The sequence below is a fragment of the Hibiscus syriacus genome, unplaced genomic scaffold (assembly GCF_006381635.1).
Source record: "Hibiscus syriacus cultivar Baekdansim isolate YM2019G1 unplaced genomic scaffold, ASM638163v2 tig00117056_pilon, whole genome shotgun sequence".
Lineage (NCBI taxonomy): Eukaryota > Viridiplantae > Streptophyta > Magnoliopsida > Malvales > Malvaceae > Hibiscus > Hibiscus syriacus.
This window is the reverse complement of record NW_024063539.1, coordinates 5,005,004-5,032,195: the sequence shown is the minus strand read 5'-3', so window position 1 is coordinate 5,032,195 and position 27,192 is coordinate 5,005,004. Positions and strand designations below refer to the sequence as shown.

The window sequence follows — 27,192 nt, the reverse complement described above, 5'->3', positions numbered from 1 at the left end:
GTATATTATAAGGCATTTTTGGTCACTGAGGTTATTTTCTCTTTAAAAAAAAGAATATCGATGTAATGGTGTGGAAAAATTATTTTAGGATTTAATTAATTTGTTATAATATATGTGAAATTCATTGTTTTTATTAATGAGTATTATAAAATATATTAAAAAATAAATTTATTATATGAGTTGAAAAAAGTTAAATAAAACTTGTCATGTTCTTATGATGAGTTTTACTTATTTAGTATATTTTATAAAAGTTGTCATCTCCTCATGACAAAAATAATATTTTTTTTACTGCTAAATCCACTTAATAAGTTAATTATATATATATATATATGTGCACAATTAGAATCTTGTCTTTTATTCGGTCACAGTAATCCCATTAAAAGTGTGACGGATTAAGGGAATATAATGGAATCGGATGAACTGGATAGACGAAAGAGTCGGTTAGGGCCGTTTTAGAAGATATAAAGTAACGAGAAACATCTTGGAGAAAACGGCTTTAGGGCGTAGAAGAAAAGAAAAACAAGCTGTAGAAGAGGGCTCTCTCTTGGTTGAGCTTATTCCCCCACAATATTTACCTTCACTACTCCCCCTTAAAAAAATCTTCAGGTAATTTCCAGATCTAATCTCCGTGCTTCCTTTTCGCTTTTTCTTCTGTTTCTTCATTCATCTAATTTGAAATTTCCATATTTGTTTGTGGGCTGCTTATATTGGTTTTATCTTCTTCTTTTGGCGGTTTAAAGATGGATTGTTATCAGCGAGTGGAGAAGCCGAAAGCATAGATACCCATTGACGAGAATGAGATTCGGATTACCAGTCAAGGCAGGATGCGCAGTTACATCACTTATGCCATGACACTGCTCCAGGTTTAACTTTCTTTTTCTTCGTGTTTAATTGCTGCGTATTTCGACCTTTATAAGATTTGGGGCTTTGATTATTTTGAGAAATGTGTTATTTCTCAAGTGTCTGTAACCCTTCTGATAGGAAAAGGTATCGAATCAAATAGTTTTGAAAGCAATGGGAAGAGCTATTAACAAGACTGTGACTATCGCGGAGTTAATTAAGGTCATGTTTTAACATTTATCTATGTGAATGGTTTTATTCGTTGGTTGTTTATTTTTAAGGTGGCTGACATTTTGCTCCATTTACTTTTATTGCAGAAAAGAATTGTTGGTCTACATCAGATTACATCGATTGGATCTATGGATATAACAGATATGTGGGAGCCTCTGGAGGAAGGACTCATTCCGTAAGAACCATTTGGTTTCTTGTTGTTCATTTAATGTCGTTAATATACTTCGTTAGAGAAGTTTAGTAACCTTTGTTTATGTTGAAACATTTTGATATTTCGATATAACAAATTAAGTTAAATGGATTTTAAGATTTTCCAAATGATTTTCTAAGTATATTCGATATAACTATTCGAATATCAAAACATTACTCCAAATATTTCAAAAATCATTTTAATCCTTACTTAAGTGTAAAATTAAGTTTTAATCATAAAACAATTTCAAAATAATTTAGAAAGTATTTCGAACCAATTCAAAGCCAAAAATTCCAGATTGCTCAGAGGGAACCGATTCCCCCTGAATAGTTTTGCTCCGAGAATTCCAGTATGCTCGGAGGGAACCGATTCCCCCCTTGTACAACGGTCGAAATATTTGAATTTTACACTTAGGGAACCGATTCCCTATGAGAGGGAACCGATTCCCCACACGCTCCAAGCTGTTTTATTAAATGTTTTCACACTAAAACGGCTATAATATCTTCTCTAATCATCCCCAACGTTCAGAAGTGATCCAAGGTGTATTTAAGCAAGCTTAGAAGCCATTGATCAACAACAAGAAAAATCAAGCAACTAGAATCAAGAGAGAATCAAAGAGAAAGCATCAAACCTCAAGTTTGAGCATTTCAAGCCTATTTTCATTCAATATTCATTTTGCTTTCAAGAACACTTTTTGTGCTCAATTGTATTCATCTTTGAGTGTTCTTTTCTTTGTTCTAGAATTGTGCAAACATCTTACCTTGTGAGGTTTTCTTGTAAGTTTGCAAATTTGTAATCTTCTCTTTGAGAAAAGAGTGTTCTCAAGAGTTGGGGTATACTCTTGAGGGAATTGTAAGGTTATCTCTTTGGCCTCAAAAGAAAGAAAAAATTAGTGAATTTGTTGGAAAATCCTTAGTGTGGATAGCTAAGGTAGTGGACGTAGACTTTGTTTGAGAAAGTCGAACCACTGTAAATCGCTGTGCAATTACTTTCAATTTTCTGCAAAAGCTTCCACAAAATTTTTATTGCCAATTCACCCCCCTCTTGGCCAATTTCGTCATTCGATTAACTCAACAATTGGCATCAGAGCCTAACTCATTTGAAGGTTTAATCGCCTCTTGAGTCGATCCGGGAAGAGTTACATCGATTACAAAGTCATCAATGGCCTCCACTTCAAACTTCGACTCCGGTCTCGATTCGATGCCCGTCAACAAGCCTCCTTTCTTCAATGGAGCTAACTATGCCTATTGGAAGAATAGAATGATGTACTTCATTCAAGCAAGTGACATGGGAGCATGGAATGTTGTAGAAGAAGGATACATCAAACCTCTCACTCATCCAAGGTTGTGGAGTGAAGGAGAGACAAGAATGTTCCAGCTCAACTCCAAAGCCATCCATATTATTTTTTGTGCTCTTGGACCAGATGAATACGGAAGAGTTTCATCGTGTACAACCGCCAAAGAAATATGGGACAAACTTCAAGTCACACATGAAGGTACAGATGAGGTAAAGAAATCAAAAATTAGTATTCTAACGCATAGCTATGAAAATTTCAGGATGAAACCAAATGAAGACATCAAAGCTATGACGGATAGATTTTCAACGATTGTCAATGGTCTCAAATCATATGGAGAGATCATCTCAAATGAAAAGCTTGTGAGGAAGTTAGTCTACTCCCTCCCAAAATCATGGCAATCAAAGAAGACGGCAATCATCGAGTCTAAGGACCTATCATCCTTAACTCTTGAAGAACTTATCGGTTCACTCCTCACTCATGAGATGATGCTTGAAGATGAGGTGGACCTTGATAAAGTTGAAGAGACACCAAAGGAGAATGAGAAGAAGAAAAACATTGGAGTTGCTCTCAAATCCACAAAAGATGAGAGTGATTCTAATGATGATGATGATGACGAGGAAATGGCATTGTTTGCCAAATGGTTCAGAAAAATGATGCGACCTTACCGAGGAAGAAAATTCAAACGAAATGAAGGCCTCAAAGATGAACCAATAGAGAAGGACCCGATCATTTGCTATGAATGCAAAAAGCCAGGGCATGTCAAATATGATTGCCCACAATTGAAGAAGAAGGGTCAATCAAAGAATAAGCACAAGGCTTATGTGGCTACATGGAGCGATGAAGAAGGTTCCGATGAAGAAGAACAAGAAGTAGCAAACTTGTGCTTAATGGCATTTGGGGAAGATTCTAAGGTAACCTCTAACTCATCTGATTTTGATGATTTATCTTATGATGAGTTATTAGAGGAATATAATGGGTTGGCTTCGGATTATGAGAAATTATTTTTAAAATATAAAAATGATGTTTCAAAGTTGAAAAATGAAAATAAACTCATATCCAAAACCAACAATGATCTTGAAAGTAAAATCAAAGATTTACAAATCAAACTAGAAGAGTTTGAAAAGAAAAATTTAGATTTGCAAAATTTACTTTCAAAGGTCAATGATGATCATCAAAAGAAAATTGATGATCTTAAAACTTCTTTTGATAAAGTTGGAACAAAACGTTTTGAAAAAGGAGAAAATTCAAAATCCAACTTTGTTAGAAAAGATTTTAGAAACTACAATCATAGAAATCCTCAACGAACCTTAAATGGTAAAATCTTTAAAAGTATATGGGTTCCTAAAGGACTCATTACTACTAAAGATAAAGATATCCTACACAAATGGATACCTAAGGGGACTAGGATTTTGGAAACTAATGAATATGGACCCAAAAGAATTTGGGTACCAAAAATCAAAAATTAATCTATGTTTGTAGGGAAAGGAGCATTGCTACAAGGCACGAGAAACAAATTCAAATTCATGGTACCTTGATAGTGGATGCTCAAGACACATGACCGGAGACAAAAGCCGGTTCATAGAGCTTAACGTCAAAAATGGAGGAGAAGTGACTTTTGGTGATAATTCAAAAGGTCACATTGAAGGTATTGGTACAATAGGTAATACCTCTTCCATACAAATTAAAAATGTTTTATATGTGAATGGATTAAAGCATAATCTATTGAGTATTAGTCAATTATGCGATAAGGGATTCAATGTCTTATTTGAAATTAATGGTTGTAAAGTCATTGACATTGCATCTAATCGAATTATGCTTGTTGGTCATAGAATAGGAAACATTTACATGGTGCATTTAGATTCTATTGATATGACTAATTTATGCCTAGTTGCTAAGGATGAGCATGATAGTTGGTTATGGCATAGGAGACTAGGTCATGCTAGTATGAGTGTTTTGCAACGGTTAATTCAAGGAGACTTAGTAAGAGGGTTGCCTAAGCTTAAATTTGATAATGATAAAATCTGTGATGCTTGTGCTAAAGGAAAACAAAAATGAGTTTCTTTTAAATCTATTAATGATGTATCAACTAGTAGAGTATTACAATTGATCCATTTAGATCTTTTTGGGCCAACTAGAACTACTAGCTTGGGAGGAAAACAATATGCATTTGTCTTGGTAGATGACTATTCTAGATACACTTGGGTTCTATTTTTAAGTACTAAAGATGAAGCATTAGAAAATTTCATCACATTTTCAAAAATAATCCAAAATGAAAAAGGTTACTCTATCACTAGTGTTAGAAGTGATCATGGAACTGAATTTGAAAATCTTGGATTTATTGAGTTTTGTAATTCTAATGGTATTAGCCACAATTTTTCAGCACCTAGAACCCCTCAACAAAATGGAGTTGTTGAGAGGAAAAATCGAACTTTAGAAGAAATGGCTAGAACCATGCTTTGTGAAAATAATTTGCCAAAATATTTTTGGGCGGAAGCCACAAATACTGCTTGTTATGTTATAAATCGAGTAATGATTAGGCCAATTTTAAAGAAAACTCCATATGAAATTCTCAAAAATAAAAAGCCTAACATTAACTATTTTCATCCTTTTGGATGTAAATGTTTTGTTTTAAACAACGGTAAAGAAAATCTTGGTAAATTTGATGCTAAAAGTGATGAAGGAATTTTTCTGGGTTATTCCTTAAACTCTAAAGCTTATCGTGTATTTAATAAAAGAACTTTAGTTGTAGAAGAGTCTATACATGTTGTTTTCGATGATAATCCCCTTCCGAGGAAGGATTCTTCTGTTAATGATGATGTAGGTATTGTACAAGCAAATGACGTTAGACATGACGTTGGAGAATCATCATCAAAGGAAGAAACAAAAGATGAGGAAACTCATGATCCCCTCGAGAATCCAACCATTGAAGAAAGGGAAGTATCTTTTCCAAGAGAGTACAACTATGTCAAAGATGGTGAAATTATAGGTGATCCATCAAAAGGGGTAACTACTCGATCTTCTCTTAGAAATATCTGTAATTATGTTGCATTTATTTCATGCATAGAGCCTAAGAACATCAAAGAAGCATTAAAAGATGAACATTGGATTATGGCTATGCAAGAAGAATTAAATCAATTTGAGAGAAGTAAAGTATGGACATTAGTTGAAAGGCCTAGTAATAAATCTACTGTAGGTACTAGATGGGTTTTTAGAAATAAACTTGATGAAAGTGGTAATATAGTGAGGAACAAGGCTAGACTTGTTGCTCAAGGCTATACTCAAGAAGAAGGCATAGACTATGATGAAACATACGCTCCCGTAGCTAGGATGGAAGCAATTAGAATGTTATTAGCATTTGCATGTTTCAATGAATTTAAATTATATCAAATGGATGTTAAAAGTGCATTTTTAAATGATTTTATAAAAGAAGAAGTGTACGTGGAACAACCTCCAGGTTTTGAAGATTCAAATTTTCCGGATCATGTTTTAAAATTGACAAAAGCTCTTTATGGTTTAAAACAAGCTCCTAGAGCTTGGTGTGAAAGATTGTCAAATTTTTTAATTGAAAAAGATTTTTTAAAAGGAAAGGTTGACACTACATTGTTTTTAAAGAGAAAAGGTAAAGATTTATTAGTAGTTCAAATTTATGTTGATGATATAATATTTGGTTCTACTAATGATGTTCTTTGCCAAGAATTTTCTAAGCTAATGCAAAGTGAGTTTGAGATGAGCATGATGGGGGAGCTCTCATTTTTCTTGGGACTCCAAATCAAGCAAAGAAAAGATGGCATCTTCATTAATCAAGCTAAGTACGTCAAAGATATGCTCAAGAAGTTTGGACTGGAAAATGGGAAACCTCATAACACTCCAATGAGCTCTTCAACAAAGCTTGACTTAGATGAAGGAGGTAAATGTGTAGATGTTAAATTATAGGTCAATGATTGGCTCTTTGCTTTATCTAACTGCAAGTAGACCGGACATTATGTTTAGTGTTTGCTTATGTGCTAGATTTCAATCATGTCCTAAGGAATCACATTTACTAGCTGTTAAGAGAATCTTTAGATACCTTAAGGACACTCCTAGTTTAGGACTTTGGTATCCTAGAGACTCTAGTTTTAGCTTGCATGCTTTTTCTGATGCGGATTATGGAGGATGCAAATTAGATAGGAAAAGCACCTCCGGTACTTGCCAATTCCTTGGAAATATGCTGATTTCTTGGTTTTCAAAGAAACAAAATTGTGTTGCATTATCTACCACTGAAGCGGAATACATTTCAGCCGGTAGTTGTTGTGCACAAGTTTATGGATGAAACAACAACTTTTTGATTATGGAATTGAAGTAGGTACTATTCCTATCAAGTGTGACAATACTAGTGCTATTTGTCTCACTAAAAATCCCATCCAACACTCTAGAACTAAGCATATTGAAATAAGACATCACTTCATTAGAGACCATGTCACTAAGGAAGATGTAGTTCTAGAATTTGTTGATACTTTGCATCAATTAGCGGATATCTTTACAAAACCCTTAGACAAGGAAAGATTTTGGACACTTAGGAGAGAATTAGGTTTGACCAACCTATCTTCACTAAGTGTTTAAAATAATTTTAGCACTTTTAATAAATCTTGAAAAATGCTTATAATAATAATTTTTGATTGCATTCTTGCTATTAGTTAGGGGGAGTTTGTGATTCTTAGTGAAAATTAATTTTATGTTCAAAAATCGATTAAAGATTAATTTAATTGTTTGAACATAATTAATTTTTGATATATGAGTTGCCAATACCACTAGAAAAGATTAATTTAGCATTTTGTGCTTAAAAATTCGGATTTTAGCATTTTGGTGCAGAGGGAATCGATCCCCCCCTGAGGGAACCGATTCCCCCTTTGAAGGGGAACCGATTCCCCCCATAGGGGAATCGATACCCCCCTGGGGTTCTGTTAAAATCGAACAGAACACCCCAAAATCCCAAACCCTCATTTTATTATCTTTTCCGCCGTTCTTATCTCCTACACCCTCAAATCTCCATTTTTGCCTCAAATCAACGATATTAATCGGAATTTGCTTCATAAATCATCTTCTAAACCTGTTGGAATCATTAAAATCGTGCAAACAACATCTAAATCCCCTCAATCTTCATCTTTCAAGGTAAATTTTTCTAAACTCTTTATTTCATTATTTTTGAACATAGGATTAGTTTCAATTAGTTCTAGGTTGAAATAGTGATCGGGCATTGATTATTTAGTGATTAGAAACTAGATGTTACAACTAATTTCATCAAAAACACAAGAATTTTTCAATTTTTTTTAAATTTTCGAAATAAAAAAAATGTGTTATTTTTCAAATTATTGTGTTTTGATTAAATTATGTTGTTGTTGTTAAAAACTATACATATATTGTTTCTCAAAACCATATTTTTCAAAAGTTTTTCAAAAACTTTGCCCATTAGGATTGATTTAGAGAATCTTGAAATATTGAGGACTCATTTGAGTTTTGGGATTAATTGAATTGCATACATTTGTTTTAAAATTGCAGGTTATTCTATCTATTCCGATTTCCTTCACCATGTCAAATCCTAAACGTCCTAGGTCTTCATCTAGTCGTTCTAGTCGTCAACCAAATCCACCTCCAAATCCTCATTCTATTCCAATTTCTAATCCCAATCCCACTGATCCTAACTTGACTATCCAAAATTCGTGTTTCAATCATCCTGGGTCTAGAAATCACCGATTTTGGTATTATCAATATTTCGATTCTTACAAAATTCGGGAAGAACGTATTCCTTCTTGTCAAGCTATGTTAGCTATCGATTTTAAATATCTTCCCATTTTACAAGAATGGAAATTTGATAAACTATTTGATCTTGAACCCATCGTTTACCATCAACTTGTTCGTATATTCTACTCTAATGCCGTTTGTGTTAAAAATCAAGATGAAACCGAAAACTATAGGAATTCGTTCCTACCTTCTAGGACAATTCTTATATATTGACCCGACATATATAGCCAATACATTTGGATTAGATAATGATGGTATTTCGAATGAAAAACAAATTTTAGGTTCTCGTTATAAAAGAAGAGATAGTGCGAGTGTCTTAGACATACATGAGCGTTTTCTTCATCTAATGATTTCTTGGTGGTTTCGACCATCCGGAGGTCGTTATTCTACTCTTAGAGCTTTGGATCTTTGGTGGTTACATTGTTTCGAAAACCGTATTAAAATTAACCTACCTCAGATTATTTTTGCTGAAATTGTTGAAACCGTAAATCTTGTTCCTAACAAGAAACACTGTTCATCTCTAGTTTACGTTTGCTTTTTGAGTAATCTGTTTTCCAAAGCTGGGCTTAGAGTCGGTCTAGATGCCGTTTTTCCTCTTAAGAAACAAATCAATCTTCTTTCCTTAACGAGAGCGGGATGGGTAAAGAACAAAGAAACCGGTGAATGGGTTCGATCTTCTACTCCGGGAGCTAGTTCTTCACAAGCTCCACCCGAAGCTGACGAAGATCCCGAGCTTGAGCAATTAATGCAAGATATCGATGAAGCCGAAGATGAGCCTGATCAGCCCGAAGAGCAGCCCGAGGAGCAAGCACAACAAACGCATCAAATGCCTCCATATTTTCAATCCTTTATGGAGACATTCGATTTCCGATACGCTATCATGGACTCGCGCTTTTCCTCTATAGAGTCTCATTTATCCACAATGGGAGCTCAACAATTAGAGATTCTTCGGGAGATGCGTGCAAACAATGAATCAACCAACGCTCGTTTCAATGAACTAACTCATGAAATGGCCGCTATGCGAGCCCGTTTTCCTCCTACCGATCCGGATGTTTGATTATGTGTTTAGTTTTAAAACTTTGAACAAAAAGAATATTGTTTCAACATTTTGGATATTTTGGATTGTTTGATTTTGTGGATTGTTGGATTTTGGATAAATGAATGGTGTGAACTTATATGTTTGGTGTTTTATTCATTTTTGCATCATTTACATCATCATTAGCAATATGACCAATTTTTCCATATCACATTATTTATGAATATTGATTTATGAAACTAATGGCTAACCTCTCTTTTGATTGTGATCTTAGCAGCTTAAGCTTATAATTAATAAATCAATTGACTAAATGATTTCAAAACCTTGTTTTACAATGTCTTTTTGATTTAACAAAAAGGGGGAGAAGAATAAGTGTTAAATGTTTTACATGATAAAATAAGTGTTAAATGTTTTACATGATAAATTGAAGGAAGTGTTAAAGTAAGGGGGAGTAATTTCAAAACTTGATTTCAAAAATCTTAAAATTATTAAAATGTTTTGTTATATCAAAAAGGGGGAGATTGTTGAAACATTTTGATATTTCGATATAACAAATTAAGTTAAATGGATTTTAAGATTTTCCAAATGATTTTCTAAGTATATTCGATATAACTATTCGAATATCAAAACATTACTCCAAATATTTCAAAAATCATTTTAATCCTTACTTAAGTGTAAAATTAAGTTTTAATCATAAAACAATTTCAAAATAATTTTACAAAGTATTTCGAACCAATTCAAAGCCAAAAATTCCAGATTGCTCAGAGGGAACCGATTCCCCCCCATAGGAGGAACCGATTCCCCCTGAATAGTTTTGCTCCGAGAATTCCAGTATGCTCGGAGGGAACCGATTCCCCCCAAGGGGGTACCGATTCCCCCCTTGTACAACGGTCGAAATATTTGAATTTTACACTTAGGGAACCGATTCCCTATGAGAGGGAACCGATTCCCCCACGCTCCAAGCTGTTTTATTAAATGTTTTCACACTAAAACGGCTATAATATCTTCTCTAATCATCCCCAATGTTCAGAAGTGATCCAAGGTGTATTTAAGCAAGCTTAGAAGCCATTGATCAACAACAAGAAAAATCAAGCAACTAGAATCAAGAGAGAATCAAAGAGAAAGCATCAAACCTCAAGTTTGAGCATTTCAAGCCTATTTTCATTCAATATTCATTTTGCTTTCAAGAACACTTTTTGTGCTCAATTGTATTCATCTTTGAGTGTTCTTTTCTTTGTTCTAGAATTGTGCAAACATCTTACCTTGTGAGGTTTTCTTGTAAGTTTGCAAATTTGTAATCTTCTCTTTGAGAAAAGAGTGTTCTCAAGAGTTGGGGTATACTCTTGAGGGAATTGTAAGGTTATCTCTTTGGCCTCAAAAGAAAGAACAAATTAGTGAATTTGTTGGAAAATCCTTAGTGTGGATAGCTAAGGTAGTGGACGTAGACTTTGTTTGAGAAAGTCGAACCACTGTAAATCGCTGTGCAATTACTTTCAATTTTCTGCAAAAACTTCCACAAAATTTTTATTGCCAATTCACCCCCCTCTTGGCCAATTTCGTCATTCGATTAACTCAACAGTTTATTTACCACAGTTTGAAGACCACCAGGCACGTGTCAATGATCATTATAACCCTTTCGAAAAAAGAATTGAATACATCCTCTGTCGGGTAAGTTCCAGTACTTGTTTCTCTTTAAAAAAGAAGTGAAGGTCAATTGTGTTCTCTTTGTTAGTCATACTTGTTTTTTAATTACATTTTTATGAATGTTGGAAACTAAAGAATATATGCATATGGAAGGTTTTATGCTTCTAATGATTCTGGTTTGATGTTTTATTTGACATGATTCATGAATAACTTCCTCATTCAGGTACCAGCCTCCATTACCAGCTGATCAGGTGAAGGCATCCATAGAAATCGATCACGAAGGAGGTAGGATGCATTTCATTACTCGCAGTCCGCACATCCATTTGTTTTTGGCGATGTTGAATGACTATATTTGGTTTTTATAATTTCTTTTTGTTTGGCAGAGGGCTCTCCGAATGGCCTGGGTAGGGGCGGTGGCAGTAGAGGAAGGCCAAGGAGTAGAGGTACTGCCAATTTTGATTATTGATATGCATCCTGTTAGATGTTATTTTTTAGAGAAAATAACCTCAGTGATCAAAAATGCTCTATAATATACGATTTTAACCAACATTTTTTGGATTTGCCAAAATGATCAACTAAATCGCAATGCGATCGATAATTCGCAACGCGATCTCCGGTATCGTAAATCAGTTTCCAGATTCGCAACGCGAACATCGACTATCGCAACGCAAACTTCGACTATCGCAATGCGATTTTTCAAATTCGTTGCGATAGTCCAAGTTCGCGTTGCGATTTATTCCAAATTCGTTGCGATAGTTCAAGTTCGCGTTGCGATAATCCAAGTTCGCGTTGCGATAGTCCAAGTTCGTTGCGACAGTCGAAGTTCGCATTGCGATTTATTCCAAATTCGTTGCGATAGCCCAAGTTCGCGTTGCGATTTATTCCAAATTCGTTGCGATAGTCGAAGTTCGCGTTGCGATTTATTCCAAGTTCGTTGCGATAGTTGAAGTTTGCGTTGCGATTTATTCAAAATTCGTTGCGATAGTCCAAAATCGCAACGACTGGTGGTATTGCATTTGTTTCTTAAGAATTTTCTCTAAAAAGATAGTATTCGCGCGGACGTGTCGAAGACACGTATTACCACGACCACGACCCGAGACGGACGGCGGCGGCGGCGGCGCGCGAGAGTCCCCCTTGTCCTCTATCACTCAACAAGGAAGTGGGAAAGTCAAACATTAAATAACATTCTCAATAGTGTTTCCAATACTATGTGGGATTGAGCATTACCAACACTTGTTCCCAATACTATGTGGGATTGAGCCTTAAATAGTGAAATTATTTGTGAATTATAGTTAATGACTTTAGTATTTGTATGAAAAATATTTGTGGTTCGTTTAGTTTTCATGCAATTCTAATTTATTTTCAATTTATTGTAATTGCACGATAACAATTTTTTTTATTCTCGCGAGTGATGCAATTTTTTTTTAATGTTTTGCTTAAAATTGCAATAATCGCGATTGATTGTAGATTGACTTTTAATTATGACATATTTAATCATATAATACTAATGCAATTGGTTGTTGATTCAGTTGTTTTAAGGTGCATGATTGTTAATTGTTTCCTGAATAATCACATAGTATTGGAAACAAGTGTTGGTAATGATCAATCCCACATAGTATTGGAAACACTATTGGGAATGGTATTTAAGGCTTGGCTTTCCCACTTCCTTGTTGAGTGATAGAGAACAAGGGGGACTCTCGCGCGCCGTCGCCGTCCGTCTCGTCTCGGGTCGTGGTCGTGGTAATACGTGTCTTCGACACATCCGTGCGAATACTATCTTTTTAGAGAACTTCGACTATTGCAACGAATTTGTAATAAATCGCAACGCGAACTTGGACTATCGCAATAAATTTGGAATAAATCGCAACGCGAACTTGGACTACCGCAATGCGAATATGTAAATCGCAATGCGATAGTCGAAGTTCGCGTTGCGAATCTGGAAACTGATTTGCGATACCGGAGATCGCGTTGCGAATTATCAATCGCATTGCGATTTAGTTGGTCATTTTGGCAAATCCAAAAAAATTTGGTTAAAATCGTATATTATAAGGCATTTTTGGTCACTGAGGTTATTTTCTCTATTTTTTATTATGCTAGGGGCATGGACATGGTTTGGCATGGCTCTGAATTTTAGTCAATGTAATATGAGATTATTTTAAGCAAATATTTAGTTGTGTTTGTCAGGGAATGGTTTTGTCTCTGCTGAGTATGAGGATGGAGGTTGGGACCGAAGTCGTGGCTATGCTAGGGGTAGAGGTCGAGGAAGAGGATGTGGTGTCAGAGGCCGTGGACGTGGAGGATACAATGGTCCTCAGTTTGACAGGCAGCAAGATGATGACTACAATTATGAAGCCCCTCCCCAAGGCGGTCGTGGTTAGTTATCTGTTCTATTTTTCTCAGTTTTAATAAAATCTTAACATGTTTAATAGTTTTCCACATTAACTGTGGTATGCATGTCAATTATCACCAATAATATTGTACTTTGTTCCCCTCTTAACATAATGCAATTTGAACTATTTCGAACTTGGAGAATCAAAGTGCACTTGGAATACAAATAAAATGATGTAGGGCTTGAAGAAGTTAATAAGGAGATGCAATTATTGATTTGTTCCTGGCCTGAAATTTCTTATTGTCCGTCAATTGCAATAAATAAAACATTAAGCTATTAAACATTATGCCAGCTTTGGGAAGAAAGACGGTGAATAAACAAAGAATATAGTTTCTGATGGTTACTGAAAGACGGTGAATAGGCAAAGAATATAGTTTCTGATGGTTCCTTGATTTTCTCTTTGAAGGCCGTGGCCGTGGCAGGGGGTATCGTGGAAGGGGCCGTGGATTTAGATCTAATGGGCCACTCCATGCAACTGCATGAGGTGGTGTGTGGCAGTCCTTGAACGAAATGGAATGACGGTGTTGAATTCATAACCAGTCATGTTTATGGTTTTTTTTTGGCTTGTTCTTTATTTCTTCTATAGCGTTAGGTTTGCACATTTTTTTGTTCGTTGTTAAGTGCTAGCAGTTTAAGTCTAGGACGTGTTTGAGTTCGAGTTAGTGTTGATGTTCATGAGTAGACATAGAATAGTTGCATTTCAGGTTTCTACTAGTGCAGCGGCCGCCTCACACTATAGGAGGCAGAATGTCTTCTTTTTTGTAGCCTTAGCTTATATGTTTTGAACAATTGTAAACATGATTTTTCCCCTTTCCGTGATTTAACTGTTTGGTGCAATCAATGAACGACTATATGCTTACAATTTTATGAAAAACGATTTTCATCACCATGGATTTAATTTATTGAGCTATTTGTTAATGCCATGTTAAGTTTGAATCATTAAACTTGATTTATTTGAAATACACATGATTAGAGGCCTACATCATTTAGTGTTTGAGTTACGCATATTCAAACAACTAATGTTTATGGTAAAATACAATTGGATTGAATTTAAATTGTTTGAATTTTCAAAATGGAGTTGGAATTGACATGCTTAGGGCAATACTAATTAAAATAACGAATCCATATTTTAGGGCCCAAACAAGAACTCCAATCTCTGTAATCTGGAATAATAGGAGAGATCAGTGAAGAGAGCATACAACACAAAATTGAGAAGAAGAAAAAAAGTGAAAAACCCTCGCTCGCTCCCCACGTTTAATTCCATCAATGCCGGATATCATGCTCGACCAAGCACATAAACCGGAAGAAGCAGCCGTTCCGAACAACTTACAGCAACACCACAAACAAGACGAAGAACAACAGCAATCAGTAATAGGAAATGCAGAATATGAAGATGAAGAGTTACATAAGCTTCTAGTCCCTGACATAGCCCAACTTCCTCTTACTCCCCCATCTTCTGTTGAATCCAACTTTGCCTCTTACTTTGCTCCAGGTTCTTCCATTTTTTCCAATTCGTATTGAATTGTCTAATTCGTGTTGAGTGTCTCCTCTAATCAATTTTTTAAAGATTTTATGAAACCAGGGAACGACCAGTATGTTTATCGACATCCTAATGGGTAAGAATTCCAAAATTTCTTGGTGGTTTTATTGAAAGAATGGGAATTTTGAGTTGAATGAACTTAAGTAATCTAAATTTGTAGATTGTGTGTTGTTGGCTTGGCTTCGACCCACTCGGCATTTAAGGATAAAGGTGGGGTCTCTGCCGTTGATTTCAATATTGGCAAATCCAATCGCAGTGGTATGAAGGTCACCGGAAAGAGAAAGAAGGCAAGTCCCTTTTATTTCTGTAATTGATTGGAAAGCCATTTGATTATTGTTTTATAATCGAAATCCCTCTTTTTCTTTTTCTTTTTGGGTGGGGTTGGGCGGGGGGGGCGGGGTTTATGTGGTTTGTCTCTGTGATATTATTTATTAGTAATACGTTTAAATTGTGAAACAAATAGAGAATTCATTACCACTTTTTATTATGATTTCAAAGAGTTTAATTTCTTTCATGGAGTCTGAGCATTTAGCTTTGACAGTCTTATTGAAGTTAAATATGCTACTCTTGTAGAAAGCTCAACACTTCGAGTCCAATACAACTTTGTGCATAGTTTGTACAAATGATGGTTCATATATTATAAGGTGGGTATGATTATTTTCGCTCAGCTTCTCTCCCTCTCCTTGTTTTTTTTAAATCTAAACGAATAGCAGTTTCGCGCAGGTGTTGTGTTAAAGGCTCTTTTGGAGGTGAATGAAAGATTGATCAAACAGCCAGGCCTGCTTAATTCATCGGTGAGTATAACTTAGCTACTCTCTTTTTACTGGTTTCTCAATTCATGTGTGTTCACAAATTGGAATCTTGTGATTTGCGGTAACACGTCTTTGTCATCGCCAATACTTCATGTTCTCAATAATTCAAAAGGCATATGTTAAGATAAGTTGGTCAAGCATATAACCTACAGCATTGGTGTAAATGTCAATAAAGAGATGTCCAAATTTCTTCTTCCGAATCAGGATATGGAAGAGTGCGGAGTTATAGCTAGTAACCTAAAAGGCTTGTGATCTCTTTGTTACAAAGGTTGAGCGTGTTGAATAAAAGGTTATAAAAGAACACAGTTTTTGCTACTGAGTGCCACAACTACAATTGCTTAAAACTTCTTGGATAGAATCTTATATGGCTGTCTTATTGTGCGGAGTTAATTTGGAATTCTTTTAGTTCGACAATTTGTCTAAGTGTGGCAAAATTTATCCAGTTGTTAAAAAACCTGGATTTTTGTTATTGTTGTATGCAGGCAGATAGAGAAGGATACATAGCAATTATAATGCCAAAGCCAGCAGACTGGCATAAGGTCAAGGCTTCCTTGTTGAGCCTTGGAGAATTCAAGAAATTGAGAGAAGCCGGCTCTATACTTCCATCACATAATTCAAGCTGAAGGAATCCCTTTTTTTTTTTATAGATTTTTGCTGGGTTAAGTTAATCACTGTGACAAACTCTATACTTCTCCGGCTCTAGATTCCGGCTGGCTGAATTATGTAGCACTGCTCCATTTTTCTTTGTATTTCCTTAAGCTAAATAGTTCAAGAACAAAACTTTGTTTTGTTGTCCTGTCCCATGAAATGATAGAAGCAGAAAAGTAAGCCATTCTTCAACTTCTTGATCCAAATGATTAATGATGTTTACATTTAAAGTGCGCAAATACACACACTCAAAGAACTAACAATGGCTAAACTCTATAGCAGTCAATTTCTTTTACCCTGATAGCTGTAAAGCCGAAGAACTGACAAGCTTATAGCCTACCAGGCACATTAATTATGCCACGATCAATGCTTTAACTACACAAAAAGCATTACAAAGAATTCTTCATGAATGACAAAGCTAGTCTATGGCTGTGAATCAACTATTTCTTCTATCACGTGCCTTCTCGATTTGTTGATTGTGTGAAAACATAGCTTTGTATGTTCTTCAAGCTCTTTCAGTTGTTCCAAGAAGCTAGAATCGTGCATACGGAATTCTCTAACAACCTCCTTTAGTACCTCAATCTTCCCATTTCTAATGCACATATTAGCAATGGCTTTACGGTGCTCGATCTCGTCGTGTAGTCTCCATACTAGTCTACTTATGGTATCGAAATCGTTGATCAAAATGTAAATCCCTTTAGCTGAGATGTCAAGTTGCTCACCAAGTCTTTCCAGCAAGCTTGGGGTAGGTCCTTGCTTATGAGACGATGACAGGGTTTTCTTCTTCTTCCTAATGCAAATGAACCAGGCTACAAGCCCTGGTGCGGCTATAATTCCGAACATGCTGTGGAAGGCAAGTATCAGCAATGCAACCACAAGAGCTGTATGAGAAATTACTAAACAAAGACCTCCAATCTGTTTGGAGATTCTTTTCGATTTCGCTTTTCGTCTTATATTTTTGCATTTCGACGTAAGTTTTCGGAACAAATCCAGGTTATTCTCATGAATCTTCCGGAACTGCAACTGTGTAATGATCGACAACGGGTTTTTAAGCAATGCAAATCCAGTTAGCTCCTTAAGTATAACGTTGCATTGTTCATCTGAAAAATCCTGAACCCTCTTGCATAGCTTGATCACCTTTCGAATCCTCTGATAATAAACTCGCGTCTGGTGGATGCTTTTAAGGATTACTTCGCATAAATTACAAGCTTCCAAACCGGCTTCGAAGTAATCTAGAAGAAGGTGATGAACATTCAAGCTCTCTATCTTGTCCAACGTTTCTTGCCTCGGTTTAAGCAAGAATTCCGACAAGTTTATATGAACATTACCAATCGAAGACGTTGAAGGTAGTTTATCAAAGCCATGAACTTGACTCCACATTTCCACATAAGACTTTGTTCTAAAAGCTTCCTTATATTCTTCATTAACATTTGTCTTGTCACTCAAGTTATTTCCATTCTTCATCTCCGATCTGCCTGAAAACAAACAAACAAACAAACAAAAACCCACAACTTAAGATCCAAAAACCTGGAAAAAAAGAGCAAAACCCAGAAATCCATTCATGTTATAAACCGACTGACCTGATTTTAGCTTCGGAAAATTGATCATCTTCATCAAGCTTTTTCTTTTCTGGTTTTCTTTTTTAAAACTTTCTCACATAAAATCAGTTTGAATGAAATAGATTAGGATTTTGATTGTTTGATCGAATATTTATATACAGAGTTCGATGGCTTGAAGGGTTCGAAGAGGTTAACTAATATGAACAAATGACAGTTTAATCAGAGGGTGGAAAGCTTTATAGCTTTGATCACACGATAGCGTCGCTCGTCACGGTTGTTTATCTACGTGTAATGGCTTGGGGCTTGCTCTTATCATAAAATAGTGAGGCAAAGCTCGGAGGTTACGAGTTTTGGAGTTTGCTCGTACGCTATTAATTTGTCTAATTTTTCCTTTTTATTTATCCATTTAAAATCAGTATTAATAGTGTTCTTTAAAAAAATAATAAATCATTTTTCCTTTTCTGGTAAATCATGCTTTGAAATTTAAAGTCTAGCCCTATAAGTTAGATAAACGTGTTCTCTAAACTTACATTTGAAGATGCTGACCATTATTTCATTTATGCTTCAAGTTGAAGCTTTTTTTTTTTAATTGTAACAAAATTTAACTTTTGAAATAATTATTATTTCAATTTAAAAATGCAATAAATAAAGAATATATGATGAGAGCTATAAATATTGTATATGTGATATTTTACAAAATAATTATAAGAATATATATTTCATTACTGGTGTAATTTTCTTAATCCTTAACTTTTATAAGAATCGATAAGTATAATTGAAATGTCTTAGTTATACTTAATTTAATGGGAACATGCTAATTATAATGACTATAAAAAAATATTACACAGAATAATTATAAACAATTATCTGATAACTTTTCAAACACATTTTTAATTATATATATGACATTTTCATGCGCTTCAAATATTTGTATAATATATTAAAAGAATTTTATTAATGGGTATTTTAGTTATTAACGATGCTTTTAATATTATTATGTATTAAATATATTTTCATTCAACATTAAAATATGTTATGAAGTTGCACCAACTCGGTTCAACAATGAAGTAACATTAGGATATGTAGTTTTAGGGTGAAGTTAGTTTTATATTAGGGTTAGAATTGGATTATAAGTTATAATTTTATAATTTTAGAGAGACCGAAGAGAAATTTTATTGTATTTGAGCCTGATAAAATTTAATAGTGTGTAAAATTCGAATTGATTTTTAAAAAAATTAAATTTTATAATAAAAATAAATTGAGTTACTCGTATAAATTCAAATTTTTTATTTGGATTTTGAGCTTGAATAAAATTTAAATTTATAAAATTTAAATAATAAAAAACAACAATTAAAACAACATTATTTTGGTATTTAAATAAGTAATTTGATTTTTCTCTATTTAGTCATTGATTCTTTTGTTTCTTCAACTCCCCCTTAGTTTTAAATCTATTTTATGAGAAAATTTGAATCATATGTTCATCGACCATTATGGAATACCCATATAGTTTTAATTTCTCTTTTTGAAAATAAATTTTTAATTTTTAATTTAATCTCCCAATTTTTTTATGTTTTTCTTGTTTTTTCAATTCCTATTTTGCTTTCAGTTTTTTTGTTGATAAATTTGAACTATACGTTCTTCTATCAATGTAGAATACATATGCAACTTCAGTTAATCTTTTGACAATAAATTTTCTTATTTTTTAATTTAATTCCTTAACTTTATATTTTATTAATTTAGTCATCCGACCACAACTCTTTGCAAATTCTTCCTTAACATCAATTCATTGACACATTTATACCCACATCAATATTTCGTCATCAAAATATTTTATTTGAAAAATAATATTATAAATATATTATATAATTTTAGATGATACTTGCTTTATTAAATAATATTATAAATCTTACTTATAGGTGTGAAAAATAATACGAAGAAATATATTATGTATTATATGGTTAGAACCATTTAAATTGAAACTAATTAGTATCCATAACATTATAAATAATCGTATTTAAATTTGAACAAAAACTCAACAAATTAATTCGATTTGACTCAACTCGACTTGAATTTTTTAAAATAAAATCTAAATAACAAAATGATAATCGTAAATTCAATCAATTCAATTTTTTTATTTAATACGATCGAATATTCATCTTTAAATGAAACTCGTGCCAACCCCCGAATACCCACCAAAGATAACTACTAGAAATGATAAGTATTAACTTGAAGTTATTCATCTCTACCGATATAAACTACATCTGAAGTTACGAAATTATTATACGTAAACACTAAAGATAGAGTTCAAACCTTTTGCGCGGTTAAATAACCGTGATATGTTTTTAATTATTTATCTAAATATGAATTAAAAAACCATGATAATAGATTAAGATTATTTATGGATACAATAATCCACTATTAAGATATTTAATAATAATCTTATATGCAGGAATCAAGCGATCTTGATGGTAAAGGAATTATTGTTATTTTTTGAGGTCTTAGGTTTAAGCACTAAAAATATCAGGAGTGTGAGCATTCAATATCAAACGATTGAAAGTTATATTTAAATATATTCTATCTTGTATTTACTCTAGATTAATCAATAATAATAATAATCTTATATGACATTTTTTGACAGATTATAAATCTAATCATAATCCTACTTAGATGAGTGAGGAATGATTACTTTAGGGGAAGGAGAGAAAACCGACTAAATATGCTTACTTAGATAATTATATAATCTTATACGATATTGATTATAATTTTTTTTCTTTAATCTTAATTTCATTTTTCCTTGTTAAAAAATTAAAAGAGAAACAACTAAATCAAGCCCAAGTAAATCAAGAGATTAAGAACTTAAGGCTTCAATTTATGTATCAATTATCAGTCGGTTTTGTAAGATGATATATTAGATTTCTTAAGCAATATAAGGATTTTTTTTAACATTATGAATAGGAAAAACTGGATTGAAACGGTCATCTTCATAATAAATATTTATGGTGTTCGACCTGAATTAATCAATCGATAGATTGAAAACTAACAAGTGGACATACCAAATAGAGCTCAAATTTATGCAAGTATTTTTATTTCCTTTCTTTTGAGAAGGTGCTGCGAGTTGTTGAAGAAGAGATTTCCCCCAGCATGAAACAGTCGATATAATAAAACAAAACGCGCAAAGACATAACAAACTTTGCCGAAATTAAGTAAATGGTTGGATCAATTAGTTCAAACTTAGCACTCTACAAATTATTGCGTCTACTTCTGATCTTCTTAATTGGATTCGGACAAAATCTAGATTTTATTATATATCTTATTCTGAGATTAGGAGTTGGCCACGTAATCTATTTCTGTTTTATTTCGGTCCCACCTTAATAAATTTGCAGAAATCCAGGTTGAACTGTTAAACCATATTAATCGATTGACGCCCCACTCAATAATGAATTCATAATCTCCCCCCTAAACCCCAATCATCTGTGAACCAAATACATGAGTTAAAAATTAACAAAATCTTCTCTATTTCCAATATTTTTAAAATATATATTTTTTAAATTTTTGTATATTTAATTTGATTTTTTTTAAAATAGGTTATTTTGTTTTAATTTTAATTTTAAGATATAACATATATTAGATTTTTGTTAATTTCAAAATTAGATAATTTGATATCTTTCATTCTTCAATCATAATTTCATAATTGGTATTAATCGATATTAACGTAAGGGATAAATATATGATGTTCTGTTAGAGCGAACCAGTGGTGGATTTATAAATGTTTTTTTAGAGTTTTCATACATATTGCCGAAACATAATTTATTGAATATAGAAGGAAATTTAGATTTCAAGGTTGGACACAATCGATAAAAGAAAATTTAAATTTAAAGAGGTAAAAACATATTTTCAATATAAAATATAAGGAAAATATCTAAAATATATAGAAATTTAAAATTTTCAGGGGATGGCTGTCTACCCCTCACTCCTTCGATTCATGCCTGATTAATGTGTCAACTTTTTATCTATACACACCATGAATGGTATTGTTAGTCAAGTATCACCTTTTTATGAGTTGATTTTGTCAATCGCTTATTTTAATAATTATACCAAATTCTATCAAATAATGATAATAATATCTAATAAAGACTGAGATAATTATGAAAGGATCAATAAGACCGTAATCTCTTTTTCAAAAAATATTACTTTTTGAACATATCTTTTAAAGTTACTTTTAAACATATATATAGTCTTTATAAGTTTATTTTTTAAAATAATTTTTTTAAAATAATCCCTCTATTAATATAAAGATCAATTCGTTAATCAAAATAGGTTGTCACTTTACATGGGATTCGAAGTAATTGGAAGGGACTAGAAATACAAACAACAAAGAAACAAAACAATGATTGGGATACGAATGATATAAAAAAAGAACCGAAACAAATGATCGCAACTGAACCGAGAAAAATAAATAATAAAATGGACCTACTCCTCATGACTTGCGTTGGTTAGTTAAAGCAAAAGAGAAAGAAAGGTGTCCATTAATGGACCAACTGTTATGTATTGGGGATTTCTATAACATTCATATACCTACCCAAACCTTACCTTAAGATGGTGTTTGGTTCAAGGATTGTGGGATTTCCTTGTTTGGTTGGCCGGGAATCTCATTCCCGGTAATATTTTATTACCAATAGTAAATTTTTTGGGTATATTACCGGGAATGTCATTACCTCCATTCCCTTATGTATTGTAACATTACTGGCGTTTTGGACTAAAATACCCTTAAATTTTTATTTGTTTTTTCAAAAATATCATTATTCTGTCATTGAATAATAAAAATTCTACGAAGGTTAAATTACAAATTTATCCTTAAATTATTTTAGATTTACAAAAAAAATCTATAATTAAAATTTTATATGAAGTTCAGAGGTAAAAAAAATTTACCATTTCATTAAATATTTTTTATATTTTTAATTTTGTAAAAAAAATTATATAAATATTATGAATTTAATTTTTTAAAGAAAATATATAAATATTTTACAATTTGTAATATTATACAAATATATAATAAAGAAAATTTGGTCAAATATAAATTCCAATAATCTTTTATTCTTTTAACCAAACACGGTAATCTTACATTCCTGCTAAACCAACCAAACACAAAATACAACATTCCCAGTAATCCTATTCCCTGATAATCTTTTATTCCCACTGGTAATCTTACATTCCGTGAACTAAACGCATCCTAAAAACGAGTGGCAACATAATAATATGATGGATATTTATGGCTGTCCGACTGCCAACACATTGGATTATTGGACCAGAAACTGCATTTATTACCCTTTTATACGCATGCGTATTACACAAGGTTTTATTACATTCATTTTGGTACCACAAGTTTGATTCCATGCTTTATATAAGGTCGAACCAAATATTTGTTAAAAGAGATGGATAATTTATTGATAAATATTGAGTGTAATTCTGAGATACTTTATATTTTTAATGAAAGAAATTGAAATTTAAACTTTAAAAACATTAATGAGAGAAACAAACAAGAACAAACTCTAAACATAAAGCGTAAAATATGTATGAAAATATTTGAAAATAAAGATAAAAACAGATATTTAATAAAAAAAATTAGGAGTTTAAATATATTTCAGTTTAAGGTTTTTGATTTATAGCACATGCAATAATATTAATTGAATTAAAGTTTAATTTTAAAGATTATTAATTTGATTAATAATTCAAGTGAAAAATCATAATTAGATTTTTTAAGTAAGGTAAAAGGTTCAAATCATGAGGTTTACGAATGGAGCAAACCAAGTTAGGAAAGTCGTATTCGCTTTTATAGTACTTGATTCGGTTTAGTTAATTAATAAATCATTTACCGATAATTATAAAAAAAAACCCATAGGTATCTATCACCTTGATGGGATTTTTCCTTGATTTTTGTGGGGGCATTTGGTGATATAGATAGCTCAAGTGCTGGTTTGATTATGATATAATAATTGGACATATGGAACTCTTTCTTCGGTTTCCCTCGTGAGTTTGCTTCGTACTTATAACTCCTTGAATGTAGCCTAATTTCAAGTCCTTTCGGCTCATTTTTTCTTCATTTGTGAAAGATACTTGTAGCTAGGGGTGCACAAAAAATCCGAATATCCGAAAAAAAATATCTGAAACCGGTTTTAGAAAAAACCGGTTTTTTTTTAACCGGATCGGATTTTTTTAAATCGGTTATTTTAACCGGTTTGGAGAAAAAAACCTAGACCGATTTTTTTACCGGATAAAAAACCGGTTAAAAAACCGGTTTTTATCCGGAAAAAAAAACCGGTCTGGGTTTAAAAAACTAGCCGTTAATATAGCCGTTGGGGGGGTTTTGTGACCGTTTTTGACCGTTTTTTCTTTAAAAAATTACCATTTTACCACCCTAAACATGTATAAATAGGTTGGGGATGTATTTGGTTGATTACAAATTCCTCAAATCTTATTACACAACACTTAAACATCTCTCAAATCTTACTTTTGTAATTTTTTGTTCATCATGAGTAACACGGCTGAATCTTCCGTCGGGGGAAACCTTGAAGTCGTGAGAGTGATCGAACACACTCGAAACAAAGACATTTGGGATCACTACGATTTATGTGAGATGTCAAATGGCTCGAGGAGGGCGCGTTGTAAACTTTGTCTAAAGTTTCTTGCATCGGAAGGAAACACAACGTTGAAGAACCATTTGACAAAATCATGCAAGGCACTTCGCTCAAAATCGGATCCTAGTCAATCGAATCTTACACCGCAAGGTGGTGTTTTTGTTTACGACAACGAAAAATTACGAGAAGCGTTTACAAAGTTCGTGATTACAAAAGCATTGCCGTTCGACCACTTTGATGATGAAGATTTCACGACAACAATTCAACAACTAATGCAACCACGTTATACTCAAGTAAGTCGTACTACCCTTAGAAGAGATGCTATGAAAATGTGGCGTACGGCGAGGGAAAAAATGATTTTAGGATTCCAAGAACACCGTTATGGTGTGTCGCTTACATGTGACGTTTGGAGTTCCCCTCATAATACCGGAAATTCTTTTTTAGCCGTTACGTCACATTGGTTAGATCAAGATAATTGGCAAATGATGAAAAGAACAATCGCGTTTGAATTATTCGGTGAGCCGCATACCGGTGTTAATTTATTTACACTTTTAAAAAGGGTAATTTGTCTTTATAAATTAGAAAATAAAGTTTTTTCTATATCCTTTGATAATGCATCGAATAATACAAACGCGGTTCCAAGATTGAAAATATTACTTTCACCGATTTTAGACGGTGCGTTTTTTCATACCCGTTGCGTTGCACACATAATTAATTTATCCGTGCAAGCCGGTTTGGAGGTTATTGAGCCGATTAGATTAGAATTCAAAACAATGATAAAATCGGTTCTTTGTAACAACAACAAAAGACTAAATGATTATAAACGATTTTGTAAGTCCGTTAATAAAAAAGCTTTGGGTCCTAATTTGGATTGTCCAACTCGTTGGAACTCAACTTGGATGATGATGCATACTGCCTTAAGGCAAAGGGAAACATTGCAAACATTTCACGATCGGCTTTTCGAGAGGGGTCATGTCCCAAACATTTATCCGGATTCGAGTTGGGAAACTATAGCCAAAATAACCGATTTGCATGAGGTTTTTAAAAATGCAACAACTTTTTTATCCGGTGTTTATTACCCTACTAGCCCGTTGGTTCTTAATTAAATATTTTTGTTGGCTACCCGACTAAATGACTTTGAATTTGAAACCGAAGTTTTTCAAGAAATTGGCTTTGCAATGAAGGAAAAACTTTTAAAATATTTTAAGGTGATTCCCCCCATTTTTACTTGTGCCGCCGCTTTAAACCCAACGTTAAATGTCGGTGGGGTTGAAACACTAATTGAACAAATTGCGTTTGCTTTTAATCTAACCGATGATGAACCCAACTTTGTCCAAAACCAAATAAATTATTTTAACAAATGTTTTCGAGACATGTTTGCAATTTATTTAAATAAATACGGATCAAGTAGTGTAATACACGATCAAATGAGAATGAATGCGGAATCATCTAGTAGACGTCCAAGTAACATAAATTTGAATCTTTTTAACACTCTTGTAAATTCCCAATCCAAACGATCACGTACTACCACCCCAAGTAGCGAGTTGGGAAATTATATGTCATGCGATTTTCTATCAAAAATGACATTTGAAGAGTTTGAAAGTTTGGATATTTTGGCTTGGTGGAAAGAAAATGAAGCACAATTTCCGATTCTAGCCGCCATGGCCCGTGATTTACTAACCGTCCAAGCTTCTACGGTAGCTTCGGAATCCGCTTTTTCTGTTAGTGGCAGGGTTATATCGCAACGGAGATCAAGACTAAGTCCCGAGTTGGTGGAAGTATGCATTTGTTTAAAGGATTATTTGGATGGAGCGGCTCGTAAGCAACATATCACCACACTAGAAGATGCAATTGATGCCGATTTGGAAGCAAACTTACACATTGAAGAAGTCGAACTTGGAATATCCCCTCCAAACGAAGAAGGCGAAGATGATGAAGAAGAGATGGCAATGTAGTTTATTTTATAACTTTATTTCAATTATCGTAAACTTTGTTTCAATTATCGAACTTGAAGTTTTTAAGTATTTGAATTTATCGAACTTGGAAGTTTTTAAGTATTTGAATTTATCAAACTTGGAAGTATTTAAGTATTTCAATTATGTTGAGTTAATTAAGTATTTAAATTTATCGAACTTGAGGTTTGATGCTTTCTCTTTGATTCTCTCTTGATTCTAGTTGCTTGATGTTTCTTGTCTTTGATCAATGGCTTCTAAGCTTGCTTAAATACACTTTGAATCACTTCTGAACTTTAGTGATAATTAATGAAGATAATATAGCCGTTTAAGTGTGAAAACATTTAATAAAAATGCTTGGAGCGTGGGGGAATCGGTACCCTCATAGGGAATCGGTTCCCTAAGTGTAAAATTCAAATATTTCGACCGTTGAATAGGGGGGAATCGGTACCCCCTATGGGGGAATCGATTCCCTCCGAGCATTCTGGAAATCTCGGAGCCAAACCATTCAGTGAGGAATCGGTACCCCCTTGGGGGGGAATCGGTTCCCTATGAGTAATCTGAAATATTAAAATCGGTTTTTTTATAATCGGTTTTTTAAAAAAACCGGTTTTTTTAAAACCGAAACCGGTTACACCGGT

General features: G+C 33.4%; 2 protein-coding genes and 1 pseudogene across 2 annotated transcripts; 2 read left to right on the top strand and 1 right to left on the bottom strand.

Annotated features, from left to right (window-relative positions):
• The first annotated feature begins 740 nt into the window (after positions 1-740).
• LOC120197868 lies at positions 741-13,992 on the top strand (annotated as a pseudogene).
• Positions 13,993-14,552: 560 nt separating this feature from the next.
• Positions 14,553-16,597, top strand: LOC120197869 (protein Abitram-like). Its single transcript, XM_039199266.1, is given in 7 exon segments — positions 14,553-14,897; positions 14,973-15,021; positions 15,106-15,232; positions 15,519-15,589; positions 15,669-15,683; positions 15,685-15,739; positions 16,240-16,597. Coding segments are annotated over 7 exon segments (684 nt in total). The 5' UTR covers positions 14,553-14,671; the 3' UTR covers positions 16,381-16,597.
• LOC120197867 (UPF0496 protein At1g20180-like) lies at positions 16,579-18,145 on the bottom strand. Its single transcript, XM_039199264.1, has 2 exons — positions 17,986-18,145; positions 16,579-17,880 (listed from the first exon to the last, which is right to left on the bottom strand). Exons 1-2 carry the CDS (start codon positions 18,017-18,019, stop codon positions 16,829-16,831), a joined length of 1,086 nt encoding a protein of 361 aa, XP_039055195.1. The 5' UTR covers positions 18,020-18,145; the 3' UTR covers positions 16,579-16,828.
• Between the last annotated feature and the right edge of the window lie 9,047 nt (positions 18,146-27,192).

Coding starts and splice junctions, on each gene's coding strand:
- LOC120197867 (XM_039199264.1), bottom strand. CDS start 18,019: ATGAAGATGATCAATTTTCCGAAGCTAAAATCAG. Junction 17,881..17,985: donor TTTTCCGAAGCTAAAATCAG/GTCAGTCGGTTT, acceptor GTTTGTTTTCAG/GCAGATCGGAGATGAAGAAT.